The sequence below is a fragment of the Mobula birostris genome, chromosome X (assembly GCF_030028105.1).
Source record: "Mobula birostris isolate sMobBir1 chromosome X, sMobBir1.hap1, whole genome shotgun sequence".
Classification (NCBI taxonomy): Eukaryota; Metazoa; Chordata; class Chondrichthyes; order Myliobatiformes; family Myliobatidae; genus Mobula; species Mobula birostris.
The window spans coordinates 1,465,035-1,478,633 of record NC_092402.1 but is presented as its reverse complement, the minus strand read 5'-3'; the positions used below and the strand labels follow the sequence as shown (position 1 = coordinate 1,478,633).

At 50.5% G+C, this 13,599-nt stretch overlaps 1 protein-coding gene across 1 annotated transcript in view; it reads left to right on the top strand.

The window, feature by feature from the left end:
* cntnap1 (contactin associated protein 1) overlaps positions 1–13,599 on the top strand; it is a 108,260-nt gene that overhangs the window by 34,722 nt on the left and 59,939 nt on the right. Inside the window, exons 4-6 of the mRNA XM_072249619.1 lie at positions 921–1,068; positions 6,106–6,309; positions 11,720–11,904. Coding sequence (XP_072105720.1) covers positions 921–1,068; positions 6,106–6,309; positions 11,720–11,904 — 537 coding nt within the window. The remainder of the gene's footprint in view (positions 1–920; positions 1,069–6,105; positions 6,310–11,719; positions 11,905–13,599) is intronic.

Sequence of the window (13,599 nt, the reverse complement as noted above, 5' to 3'; positions counted from 1 at the left end):
CCCCCTGATCCCCGTAGCCACAAGGGCCATATCTAACTCCCTCTTAAATATAGCCAATGAACTGGCCTCAACTGTTTCCTGTGGCAGAGAATTCCACAGATTCACCACTCTCTGTGTGAAGAAGTTTTTCCTAATCTCGGTCCTAAAAGGCTTCCCCTTTATCCTCAAACTGTGACCCCTCGTTCTGGACTTCCCCAACATCGGGAACAATCGTCCTGCATCTAGCCTGTCCAATTCCTTTAAAATTTTATATGTTTCAATAAGATCCCCCCTCAATCTTCTAAATTCCAACGAGTATAAGCCTAGTTCATCCAGTCTTTCATCATATGAAAGTCCTGCCATCCCAGGAATCAATCTGGTAAACCTTCTTTGCACTCCCTCTGTGTCAAGAATGTCTTTCCTCAGATTAGGGGACCAAAACTACACACAATACTCCAGGTGTGGTCTCACCAAGGCCTTGTACAACTGCAGTAGTACCTCCCTGCTCCCGTACTCGAATCCTCATCCTTGTCCCCACCTCTCCTCACCCCGTCCCTCAGTCTGTCTCTTCTTCTCATCCCTCAGTCTCCCTCCTCTCCCATCCCTCAGTCTCCCTCCTCTCCCATCCCTCTGGCTCCCTCCCCTCCCTGTCCCTCAGTCCTCCCCCTCCTCCCCATCCCTCAGTCCCTCTCATCTTCCCGTCCCTCGGTTTCCCTGCGCTGTCCCCTCCCACTCGGTTCCCCCTGCCCTCTCCTCTCCCGCTCCTGTCCCCTCCCCATTGCCTCCTCTCTCCCTCTCCTCCCTCTCTCCTCTTCCTCCACTGCTGTCTGCTGCCCCTCCCTCACTTCTCCCTGCCCCTCTGTCCCCTCGCCTCTCCCTCCCTCTGCTCTCCCTACCCCACCCCTCAGCGGGGGTTATTAACTGTGACTGCTGTGTTCCAGACGTTCGCGGGGAATCGGAACTCAGACGGCGTGGTTCTGCACGAGCTGTGGCGGCCAGTACTGGCGCAGTACGTCCGGTTCGTGGCCGTGAGCTGGAGACCCCGTCGCTACGCTGGCCTGAGGGTTGAAGTCTACGGCTGCCCTTACGGCAAGTACTGACCTTGGTCTGACCAGCCTCACCTGGCGGTGACGGGGCCCAGAGAGGCGGGCACTGGAGGGAGGGAAGGAAGAGGCAGAGATGGACACAGACAGAGTCAGTCCCTCTCTCCCATGTCCCGTTATTGTTTCCCTTACCCGGGTGTTATCTCACTTTCTCCAGTGTTGTTTCACTTTCCCCATTGTCGTCTCCCTTACCCCGGTGTTGTTTCCTTCATCCCGGTGTCATTTCACTTACACCGGAATCGTCTCCTCCTGCCATTTCCTCATGTCCATCTGCTGATTATCCCGTGTCAATCTGCCGATTATCCCGTGTCCATCTCCACTGTCCTCGTGTCCATCTCCCACTTCCCTTTGTCCATCTTCTGTGTCCCCATGTCCATCTGCCTTTTTCTCCATGTCCATCTGCCATTTCCTTGTGTCCATCTGTTATTTGCCCGAGTCCATCTGCTGTTTCCCTCTGTCCATCTCCCATTTCCTCGTGTCCCCCGTCTCCATCTGCCGTGCCCCCCGTCTCCATCTGCCGTGCCCCCCGTCTCCATCTGCCGTGCCCCCCGTCTCCATCTGCCGTGCCCCCCGTCTCCATCTGCCATTTATCCTTGTCCATCCGCCGTGTCCCCATAGCCATTTGCCATTTCCCCCATGTCCATTGGACGTGTCCCTGTGTCCATCTGCCATTTCCTTGTCTCCATCTGCCATTTCCCCCATGCCCATCTAACGTTTCCTTGTCTCCATCTGCCATTCCCCCCCCGCCCATGTCCATCTGCCGTTTCGCTCTTGTTCACCAAAATCTGTCTCTTTGTGGAGCAGCTCTCGAAACTACCAGCTGTGTGTGGGGGGGGGGGGGCAGAACCGTCGTTGCACGGTTGTTCGTTGTCTCCGAATTACAAGCTGGATGTTTTTTTTGTGAGGAAGTTGCATGTGTGACTGTGGTTGAAGTGTCTTTGTGGTACGTGTGTGAGATTCCAGAGGCTGTGTCTATGAAATGGTTGTTTCTCCCTTTGATCTTGCTTTCATCTTCTCCTGGCACTCTTCCCTTCTTCCCTTCCCACCATCCTTCCCCGTTTCTCCGACTGTCATTTCCCTGTCTTGGGTGATGTTTGCCTGCACACCGATACGGCCTTTGCCTTTACAACACTGTTCCCATCCCTTTCCCCTTTCTTCTGATTTCTTACGGGTTTTTTCGTTCCTTCCTGCAGCCTTTTACCTCTCATTTCACTTTCCCACACTCTCTCTTGCCACGTTCCTCTTTCTTCCCCCGGTGCAATGATGCTTCTTTTCTTTCGAAGCCCTTGTGGTAAATCTTCCTTTTCCCATATTATTCCTCTGCTCATGATTTGATTTCCCCCTCCCATTTCCTCTTGCTTCCTTTCCTTTCCAACTGATTTACTCTTCCTTGACGGGATTTACCTTTTCCACTGGCTGTTTTTATTTTTACACACCTGCATCGATCAACCGTTGCTCTGAGCAGGAGATTTTTACATGGCCTGAAAACTGCACAGCACCTACGTTTTTTTTGAGATAGCGTACTGTGAATAATTTGAATATTTACTAATTGCGGGCATAATGAAATATAGTGGAACGAAAATATCTTTCATGTTTTATAAACTTTTAAATTTAGACTGTTTTGATGTTCAGCCAGCTTTTTTTAACAATGATCTCCCGACTTCCATTCTGTGTTTATTGTTACAATTTGCAACAGTGTTGTAACTTGAAACCAATGCTCCCTCTAAGGTGTGCGCGCGCACACACATCTTCTGTTTTTGGCGCGCAAAGGAATTTAAACCGTGCACAAAAGGTTGTCACCCCGCTACCTTGTTGGCACGTTGAGTATATTTCACGACTGTACGCAATCACATTTCCTTTTCCGGTGTTTGACGCGGATGGTGTTGACAACGTGGGGTTTGCGATGATTTGTCTGCAGATTTTAGAACTGGCTTATTGATACTGTTTTTATCGAAGAAATTATTGATAGGCTATGTCAAGCTCCAAAGAAGCAAAGGGTATGAAGCGCAAAAGAACTGCCAGTTCATTTAAAGCAGAATGGCTTAATGAAGCCGTAGAAACTGCTACACCAGAAGCTCATGAGGTCAGGAACATTCAGCTACGAGAAATATTTATGTGCAATACAGAAACTGGTGTTACCTGCATGTATTGTCTTTTAAACAGTGAACAACAAACTGGATTTGGTAGGTTATTTTCCTTTGAGTACCTTCAACTTTACTTTCACTTCAAAATCCACTGCACGCACGCTGTTGTCACTTGTCAAAAAGTTGCACAGAGCAGGATTTTTGCACACTCTGGTTATAACTTAGAGGGAACATTGCTTGTGACGCAGACTATGTACTCTGGTGAAGCTCTAAAATGTTTCAAAGTAAAGGTTGTGGTACATTTAATATTTAGGAAAGTTATGGATTATATTCATTAACACATAATTAATTACAAAGTATTTCATAACTATAATTACAAAGTATTTCACAATACATTTTAAAATTATATTAGCATAACTTAAAAAATACTGTATAATATAATTTCAAAATTATATTAACATTACCATATGTAACTCTACCTGCGTGGCAACAAAGGATATGTGCGTGGGAGCCTTTCAGTTACAGCGTGGCCGCACACTCGCACAGCCCAGTGGGAACAGTGCCACCGACTCTGCTTCTCCCTCTCCAGTACCTGCTTGTGCCCTCATTCCTCCTTGTCCGCACTCTCTGTACTAGTTTTATCCCTTCTATCTCACTCTCCCTTCTTCCTCAGCTGTTCCCTCTTGACCAATCGTTAAATTGTTGTTCCTTTCCTTCCAGCTGTGGCCCCTTCTGCTTTTACCCTTCTGCAATCCTCTAATATGTTACCATTTAACTTTCCTCCTGATATTCTCCTGCTACCTGTACCCGTTGCTCCCGTCGCCATTGTTTCCCTTCTCCCCCCGGCATGCCTTCCTCTTCCTCCCTGCTGATTTCCTGCTTCCCCACTGCCGGTTCCTTCTTTCTCCTGGCGCTTTCCTGTCTCCACCCAGTTGGTTGGGTGTACACGTGTCTTGTTATTTCTGCAGTATCAATGAAGCTTCTATTCTCTATTCCTCCTGAGCATCCTTTTCTCTTCTCATGCCGTCATCCTTTCCCCACTGAAACCTGCTTTTCACCTTCTCCTGTAATAGGTTTCCTGCACCGCTCCAGATATTTTCCGTTTCCCGTTACATTTCCACCTCCTCTCCGACAGTTTTGACTATCCATTTGTTTTCCTGACAACTTCCTGTTTCCACCCCCCACCCCACTCCCCAACTGATTTTTCTGTTCTTCGGTCGGTACAGAATTTTTCCCCTTTACCCCGACGCTCTCCTTTGTGCCTCACAGTGCTGACTTCCAGTTTGCCTATACCCACCTTCCCTTTCCCCAGGTGCTCACTTGCCATTTGTCCCATCCCCAGTTTCTCTTTGGAATAACACACAGCAAAACCATGGCAGGGGGCTCTGGACCAGCCGGAAAAAGGGCAGATGGAATTTAGTGCAGACAAGGTCAAGGGGTTGGTCAGTAAGTCTTACATTGTGAACGGTGGGGCACCGTGGAATGTTGTGGAACAAAGGGATCTGGGAATACAGGTCTATAATTCATTGAAAGCAGCATCACAGGTAGATAGGGTCATAAAGAAAGCTTTCGGCAGGCTGGCCTTCAGAGATCAATGCATTGAGTACAGGAGATAGGATGTTATGTTGAAGTTGTAGAAGACGTTGTTGAAGCCTAATTTAGAGTATTGTTTGCCCTTTTGGCCACCTACCTACAGGAAAGATGTAAACAAGGCTGAAAGGGTACAGAGAACATTTGCAAGGATTGGCCGGATCTGGGGGACCTGAGTTATAAGGAAAGATTGAATAGGTTTGCACTTTATTAGATTAGGTTATGAGGACATTCAGTCCTTGTTTATTGTCATTTAGAAATGCATGCATGCATTAAGAAATGATACAATGTTCCTCCAGAGTGATATCACAAAAAAAACAAGACAAACCAAAGACTAACACTGACAAGACCACATGATTATAACATATAGTTACAGCAGTGCAAAGCAATACCATAATTTGATAAAGAGCAGACCATGGGAACCATGTTCCTCAGAACATAGAAGCCTGAGGGGAGATTAGACAGAGGAATACAAAATTATGAGGGGCATAGACAGGGTAAATGCAAGCAGGCTTTTTCCACTGATGTTGGGTGTGACTGCAACTGAAGGTCATGGGTTAAGGGTGAAAGATGAGGAGTTTGAGGGGAAATGTCTTCACTCCGAGGGTGGAGAGAGTGTGGAGCGAGCTGCCACTGCAAGTGGTGCATGTGAGCTTGATGTCAATGTTTAAGAGAAGTTTGGATAGGTACGTGGATAGGAGGGCTTCTGGTCCCGGTGCAGTCAATGGGAGTCAGCAGTTTAAATGGTCTGACATGGTCTAGATGAGCTGAAGGGCCTGTTTCTGTGCTGTGCTCTGTCTCTATGACTCTCTGACCCTACGTCAGATCTGTTGTGTGTTTAGATTTATGGAATGCTTGATAAAACACTGCAGATGTGGCGAGCTGTGGCTTGGGGGGTGGGGGTAACCTTTCACGTTGATAGGTGATTGGCACTGGCAAAATGCTGGGCGAGTTCAGCAGGCCAGGCAGCCTCGACGTGCACCTTCATCAGGACAGGACAGGAAAAGGGGGAAAAGATGCCGGAATTCCCCTCCCCCAATTCCCTTCCAGCCCTGATGAGGGATCTCGGCCCGAAACGGCGATTGTCCATTTACTTCCACAGATGCTGCCTGACCTGCTGAGCTCCTCCAGCATTTTCTGTGGATGATACTCTGGATTTCCAGCATCTGCAGAATCTCCTGTGTTTCTGATTTTCTCCGTAGAATGATCCCGGTGTGACTTCTGTTTCCAAAGATCTTAACAGGCCCCGTGACTGGACCCAACTTGACCCGCCGGTCTGAAGTGGCCGGCCTTTTCGGACACCACCTTCCTGTCAATACTAACCCTGAGAGCTTCTCTGCTTTGCTTAGGTTCTGACGTGGTCTCTTTCGACGGGAACAGTTCCCTCAGCTACTGGTTCGAGGAGCGGAAGACGCGGACACTCAATGACTCCATCTTGTTCAACTTTAAGACGTGGGCGAAGGGTGGTATCCTGCTGCACAGTGAAGGGGAGCAGGGAGATTACATCACCGTGGAGCTGAAGCACGCTCAGCTGGTGTTCCACATCAACCTAGGTACATACTGACGATTGTTTAATATTATTTAGAACATACAGCACAGTACAGGTCCTTCGGCCCACAATGTTGTACTGACCCCTAAACCCTGCCTCCCATATAACCTCCTCACACCTTAAATTCCTCCTTATACCTGTCTAGTAGTCTCTTAAACTTCACTAGTGTATCTGCCTCCACCATTGACTCAGGCAGTGCATTCCACACGCTCTCTGAGTAAAAAACCTTCCTCTAATATCCCCCTTGAACTTTCCAACCCCTTACCTTAAAGCCATGTCCTCTTGTATTGAGCAGTGGTGCCCTGGGGAAGAGGCGCTGGCTATCCACTCTATCTATTCCTCTTATTATCTTGTACACCTCTATCATGTCTCATCTCAACCTCCTTCTCTCCAAAGAGTAAAGCTCTAGCTCCCTTAATCTCTGATCATAATCCATACTCTCTAAACAAGGCAGCATCCTGGTAAATCTCCTCTGTACCCTTTCCAATGCTTCCACATCCTTCCTGTAGTGAGGCGACCAGAACTGGACACAGTACTCCAAGTGTGGCCTAACCAGAGTTTTATAGAGCTGCATCATTACATCCCGACTCTTAAACTCTATCCCTCCACTTATGAAAGCTAACACGCCATAAGCTTTCTTAACTACCCTATCCACCTGTGAGGCAACTTTCAGGGATCTGTGGACATGTACCCCTCCTCCACACTACCAAGTATCCTGCCATTTACTTTGTACTCTGCCTTGGAGTTTGTCCTTCCAAAGTGTACCACCTCACACTTTTCCGGGTTGAACTCCATCTGCCACTTCTGCATCCCATCAATGTCTCTCTGCAATCTTTGATAATCCTCTACACTATCCACAACACCACCAACCTTTGTGTCGTCTGCAAACTTGCCAACCCACCCTTCCACCCCCACATCCAGGTCGTTAATAAAAATCACGAAAAGTAGGGGTCCCAGAACCGATCCTTGTGGGACACCACTAGTCACAACCCTCCAATCTGAATGTACTCCCTCCAGCATGACCCTCTGCCTTTGGCAGGCAAGCCAATTCTGAATCCACCTGGCCAAACCTCCCTGGATCCCATGCCTTCTGACTTTCTGACTAAGCCTACCGTGTGGAACCTTGTCAAATACCTTACTAAAATCCATGTAGATCACATCCACTGCACTACCCTCATCTATATGCCTGGTCACCTCCTCAAAGAACTCTATCAGGCTTGTTAGACACGATCTGCCCTTCACAAAGCCATGCTGACTGTCCCTGATCAGACCATGATTCTCTAAATGCCCAGAGATCCTATCTCTAAGAATCTTTTCCAACAGCTTTCCCACCACAGACATAATGCTTTCATGCACACGAGTGTAAAGGAGAACAAAATAATGGTTACTCCAGATCTGATGCAGCACAAAAAAAAACCCACAATAAGATAAAGAACATAAAAACATTGAGATACCTTCTATACAGAGATTGATTTAATGTCCATAAAGTGACGCTGGGCACAGGAGTGTCTGTACACAAGGTGACTCGGCCAGTAAATGGTAATGTTGTGGTGGGGGTGTGGAGGGGTGGGTCAGTGGGTGATTGTGTGTGTGGAGGGGTGGGTCAGTGGGTGATTGGGGAGTGGAGGGGTGGGTCAGTGGGTGATTGGGTGTGGGGAGGGGTGGGTCAGTGGGTGATTGGGGGTGTGGAGGGGTGGGTCAGTGGGTGATTGGGGGTGTGGAGGGGTGGGTCAGTGGGTGATTGGGGGTGTGGAGCGGTGGGTCAGTGGGTGATTGGGGGTGTGGAGGGGTGGGTCAGTGGGCGATTGGGGGTGTGGAGGGGTGGGTCAGTAGGTGATTGGGGGTGTGGAGGGGTGGGTCAGTGGGTGATTGGGGTGTGGAGGGGTGGGTCAGTGGTGATTGGGTGTGTGGAGGGGTGGGTCAGTGGGTGATTGGGGGTGTGGAGGGGTGGGTCAGTGGTGATTGGGGGTGTGGAGGGGTGGGTCAGTGGGTGATTGGGGGTGTGGAGGGGTGAGTCAGTGGGTGATTGGGGGTGTGGAGGGGTGGGTCAGTGGGTGATTGGGGTGCGGTGGGGTGGGTCAGTGGGTGATTGGGGGAGTGGAGGGGTGGGTCAGTGGGTGATTGGGGGTGTGGAGGGGTGGGTCAGAGGGTGATCGGGGGTGTGGAGAGGGGGTCAGTGGGTGATTGGGGGTGTGGAGGGGTGGGTCAGTGGGTGATTGGGACTGTGGAGGGGTGTGTCAGTGGGTGATTGGGGGTGTGGAGGGGTGGGTCAGTGGATGATTGGGACCATGGAGGGGTGGGTCATTGGGTGTTTGGGGTGTGGAGAGGTGGGTCATTGGGTGTTTGGGGTGTGGAGAGGTGGGTCAGTGGGTGATTGGGGGTGTGGAGGGGTGGGTCAGTGGATGATTGGGACCATGGAGGGGTGGGTCATTGGGTGTTTGGGGTGTGGAGAGGTGGGTCAGTGGGTGATTGGGTGTGTGGAGGGGTGGGTCAGTGGGTGATTGGGGGAGTGGAGGGGTGGGTCAGTGGGTGATTGGGGGTGTGGAGGGGTGGGTCAGTGGGTGATTGGGACTGTGGAGGGGTGTGTCAGTGGGTGATTGGGGGTGTGGAGGGGTGGGTCAGTGGATGATTGGGACCATGGAGGGGTGGGTCATTGGGTGTTTGGGGTGTGGAGAGGTGGGTCATTGGGTGTTTGGGGTGTGGAGAGGTGGGTCAGTGGGTGATTGGGGGTGTGGAGGGGTGGGTCAGTGGATGATTGGGACCATGGAGGGGTGGGTCATTGGGTGTTTGGGGTGTGGAGAGGTGGGTCAGTGGGTGATTGGGTGTGTGGAGGGGTGGGTCAGTGGGTGATTGAGGGAGTGGAGGGGTGGGTCAGTGGGTGATTGGGGGTGTGGAGGGGTGGGTCAGTGGGTGATTGGGGGTGTGTGGAGGGGTGGGTCGGTGGGTGATTGGGATCATGGAGGGGTGGGTCACGGGGTGATTGGGGGTGTGTGGAAGGGTGGGTCAGTGGGTGATTGGGGGTATGGAGGGGTGGGTCAGTGAGTGATTGGGTGCGTGGAGGGGTGGGTCAGTGGGTGATTAGGGGTGTGGAGGGGTGGGTCAGTGGGTGATTGGGGGTATGGGGGGGTGGGTCAGTGGGTGATTGGGTGTGTGGAGGGGTGGGTCAGTGGGTGGAGGTATTGGTCAGCCTCACTGCTTGGGGAAAGTCACTGTTTTTGAGTCTGGTGGTCCTGGCGTGGTGCTACGTAGCCTCCTCCCTGACAGGAGTGGGAGAAGCAGACTATGCGCAGGGTGGCCCTTTCCTGCCGTTTGATAAAGCTTCATCAGTGGGTTCTACAGCTGCTTGTTACAAGTCCCATTGCAAGTTCAGGTACACTCCTGACTGCGAACTCCCTCGCCGGCTGCACCCGTGAGGCCGTGCTTAATGTCTTTGGCTCTTTGTTTAAAAGACATTGGAGCAGAATTAGGCCTTGTCCTTTACAGTAAGCTCCCTAACCAAATCTGGTTTATTACACAATACCCAATCCATAATTAAACCATAAGACACAGGAGCAGAATTAGGCCATTCGGCCCGTCGAGTCTCCTCTCCCATTCCATCATGGCTGATTTATTATCCCTCTCAACCCCATTCTACTGCCTTCTCCCCGTAACCTTTGACGGTCTTACTAGTCAAGGACCATACTAACCAACAGTGAATTAAATACTCCCAAATTGGCTTTCCCCAGATAGGCTCAACCATAAGCTGCTCTAAAAACTGTGGTGTGGGCATTCTACAAACTCCCCCCTCCCCTCTCCTGCTCCAGCCCCAGCCTGATTTTCCTGACCTACCTGCATATTGAAACCCCCCGCCCCCCAAGGCTATCGCAACATTGCCCTTGTCACATGCAATTTGTGCTCCACATCCTAGCCACCGTTCAGAGGCTGATATTAAGCTCCCAGGAGAATCTATTTACCCTTCACTCTACCTACAAATATTCCATATCGTCTGATCCTATGTCACTTTTTCCCAAGGGTTTGATTTAATTTCTTTTTTTTTTTTTTAAACCAACGGAGCCATCTCCACCCCCTCTGCCTACCCGCCTATCCTTTCAGTACAAGGGGTATCCCTGTGTGTTTCGCTCCCAGCTTTTGGCCGTGATTCTGAGCGTCACGCCCGCCAATGTCTACCTTGCTCTGTACGCTGCGTGCGTTCAAGTATAACACCTTCAGTCCTGTGTCCGCCGCCCTCCTCCGATTTCGGCCGCCGTGTTGCACTTCAACTCATCCCGGTGGCCCGCAGTTTTGCCCCCGTCACCTGCCCGTCCTTCCCCGGGCTCTCTGCTGACTTGCCCACCAACAGCCCCACCCTCAGTCACTGAAAGCAAGCATGCAGGTACAGCAGGCAGTGAAGAAAGCTAATGGCATGCTGGCCTTCATAACAAGGGGAATTGAGTATAGGAGCAAAGAGGTCCTTCTGCAGCTGTACAGGGCCCTGGTGAGACCACACCTGGAGTACTGTGTGCAGTTTTGGTCTCCAAATTTGAGGAAGGACATTCTTGCTATTGAGGGAGTGCAGCATAGGTTCACAAGGTTAATTCCCGGGATGGCAGGACTGTCATATGTCGAAAGATTGGAGCGACTGGACTTGTATACACTGGAATTTAGAAGGCTGAGAGGGGATCTGATTGAAACATATAAGATTATTAAGGGATTGGACACGCTGGAGGCAGGAAGCATGTTCCTGCTGATGGGTGAGTCCAGAACCAGAGGCCACAGTTTAAGAATTAGGGGTAGGCCATTCAGAGCAGAGTTGAGGAAAAACTTTTTCACCCAGAGAGTGGTGGATGTATGGAATGCTCTGCCCCAGAAGGCTGTGGAGGCCAAATCTCTGGAGGCTTTGAAGAAAGAGATGGATAGAGCTCTTAAAGAAAGCGGAATCAAAGGTTATGGGGATAAGGCAGGAACTGGATACTGATAGTGGATGATCAGCCATGACCACAGTGAATGGCGGTGCTGGCTCGAAGGGCCGAATGGCCTACTCCTCCACCTATTGTCTATTGTCTCAGCCCGATCAAACCGACCTTCTCCAAAAGTCAAAAGCAGACCCGCGTCGGTCATTTTCTGCCGGCAGCTCCTTCCACTCTGTTGGTGAAGTTTCCCCTTCGCGGCTACATCTCTCACCCTTAACCCGTCAGCTCCTGTTGTCGTCCCACCCAACCTCAGTGGGGGGAAAAAGCCAGCTTGTATTGACCCTCACAACTTGGTATACCTCTATCAAATCTCCCCTCATCCTCTGACATTCTGGACCTCACCTATCCAAATCTTCCCCTGATAATTCATTACACTTTTCTCCTCCCTGTTAAACTCTTTTCAAACCCTGTAGTCTGTGTTGATTGCGGAGATATCTCCTTCTCTTTCCCCTGTCGCCCGAGCAGGCAGTAGTACTGTTTACCCGGTGAAGGGAGAGACGTCCCTCGCCCTCGGCAGCTTACTGGACGACCAGCAGTGGCACATGGTTCAGATCCAGCGCTACGGGCAGGAGGTGAACCTGACACTGGACGGCCAGGCGGAGCGCTTCCTCACCAACGGCCAGTTCGATTATCTGGACCTGAATTCGGCGGTGAGTCAGGTGTTTCTCTCAGCCGTGGTGGGGGTGGGGGGAGGCGGAGGGGTCTTGGGATGCCTCAAAACTGCAGCGCAAGTTGACGGGGCGGTGAAGAAGGCGTACGATGCATTCGCCTTCATTGATGGCCGGGGAGGGGAGGGATTGAGCCCAAGAGCCGCCAGGTAGTGTTGCAGCTCTGTAAAACTCTGCCTAGACCACACTTGGCGTGTTGTGTTCAGTTCGGCTCGTCTCATTGTAGCAAAGACCTGCAGTTTTGGAGGAGGTGCAGAGGGGGCCGCTGCCTGGATTAGAGAGATTCTTACTAGAATCGGTTGAGCGGGCTGGGGCTTTTCTCTGGGGAACGCAGGAGGATAGAGGTGGAGAGTCAGGTACTTTTTTTTCCCCCGAAGCGGAAATGGCTCACACGAGGGGGGGCATCATTTTAAGATGACTGGAGGAAAGTGCAGTGGGGATGTCAGAGGTCATCATCAGTGTCATGTGACATGTCATATGACATCATCATCATCGCACACCGTGTCGTATGACATCATCATTATGTGTCATGTCGTAAGATGTGAGCGATTGTGGTCTTTCCATGACCATGATTGATCTTGGCAAGTTTTTCTACAGAAGTGGTTTGCCATCGCCGCCTTCTAGGCAGTGACTTCACAAGACGGGTGACCCCAGCCATTATCAATCTCTTCAAAGACTGTCTGCCTGGCGTCAGTGGTCGCGTCACCAGGACTTGTGATCTGCACCGGCTGCTCGTACGACCGTCCACCACCTGCTCCCATGGCTTCCCGTGACCCTGATCGGTGGGGGTCGGGTGGGGGTTACACCTTGCCCAAGGGTGAGCTGCAGGCTAGCGGAGGGTAGAAACAGCCTTACACCTCCTTTGGTAGAGACGTATCTCCACCCTGCCACACCACACCAGAGGTAGATTTTGTTTTTACACAGAGAGGGATGGGTTCGTGGAACACCCTGCCAGTGGTGGTGATAGGGGTGGATACATTAGGGACATTTAAGAGATTCTTAGAAAGGCAGGTGGATGTCAGAAAAAAATTAGAGGTATGTCGAAGAGAAGGGTTAGATCGATCTGGGAGGAGGTTGAAAGTTTGGTGCAACATCCTGGGGCGAAGGGTTTGTACTGTGCAGTACTATTTCTGTGTTCTGTATATCTGGCTGCATTTTTGCTAAATAAAGATTCAAGCTGTGAATTTTTAAAGTTAAATAGAACATAGACCAGTAAAAGACAGGAACACAAAGCCCTTCAGCCCACAATGTTGTGCTGAACCGACTAAATTAGTGAACACATTGATGAAGGTAGAGCAGTAGATATAGTGTATATGGATTTCAGCAAGGCATTTGATAAGGTTCCCCATGCAAGGCTTATTGTGAAAGTAAGGAGGCATGGGATCCAAGGGGACATTGCTTCGTGGATCCAGAACTGGCTTGTCCACAGAAGGCAAAGAGTGCTTGTAGACGGGCCATATTCTGCATGGACGTCGGTGACCAGTGGTCTGCCTCAGGGATCTGTTCTGGGACCCTTACTCTTTGTGATTTTTATAAATGACCTGGATGAGGAAGTGGGGGGTTGGGTGAGTAAATTTGCTGATGACGCAAAGGTTAGAGGTGTTGTGGATAGTGTGGAGGGCTGTCAGAGGTTACAAGTTGTGGATAGTGTGGAGGGCTGTCAGAGGTTACAAGTTG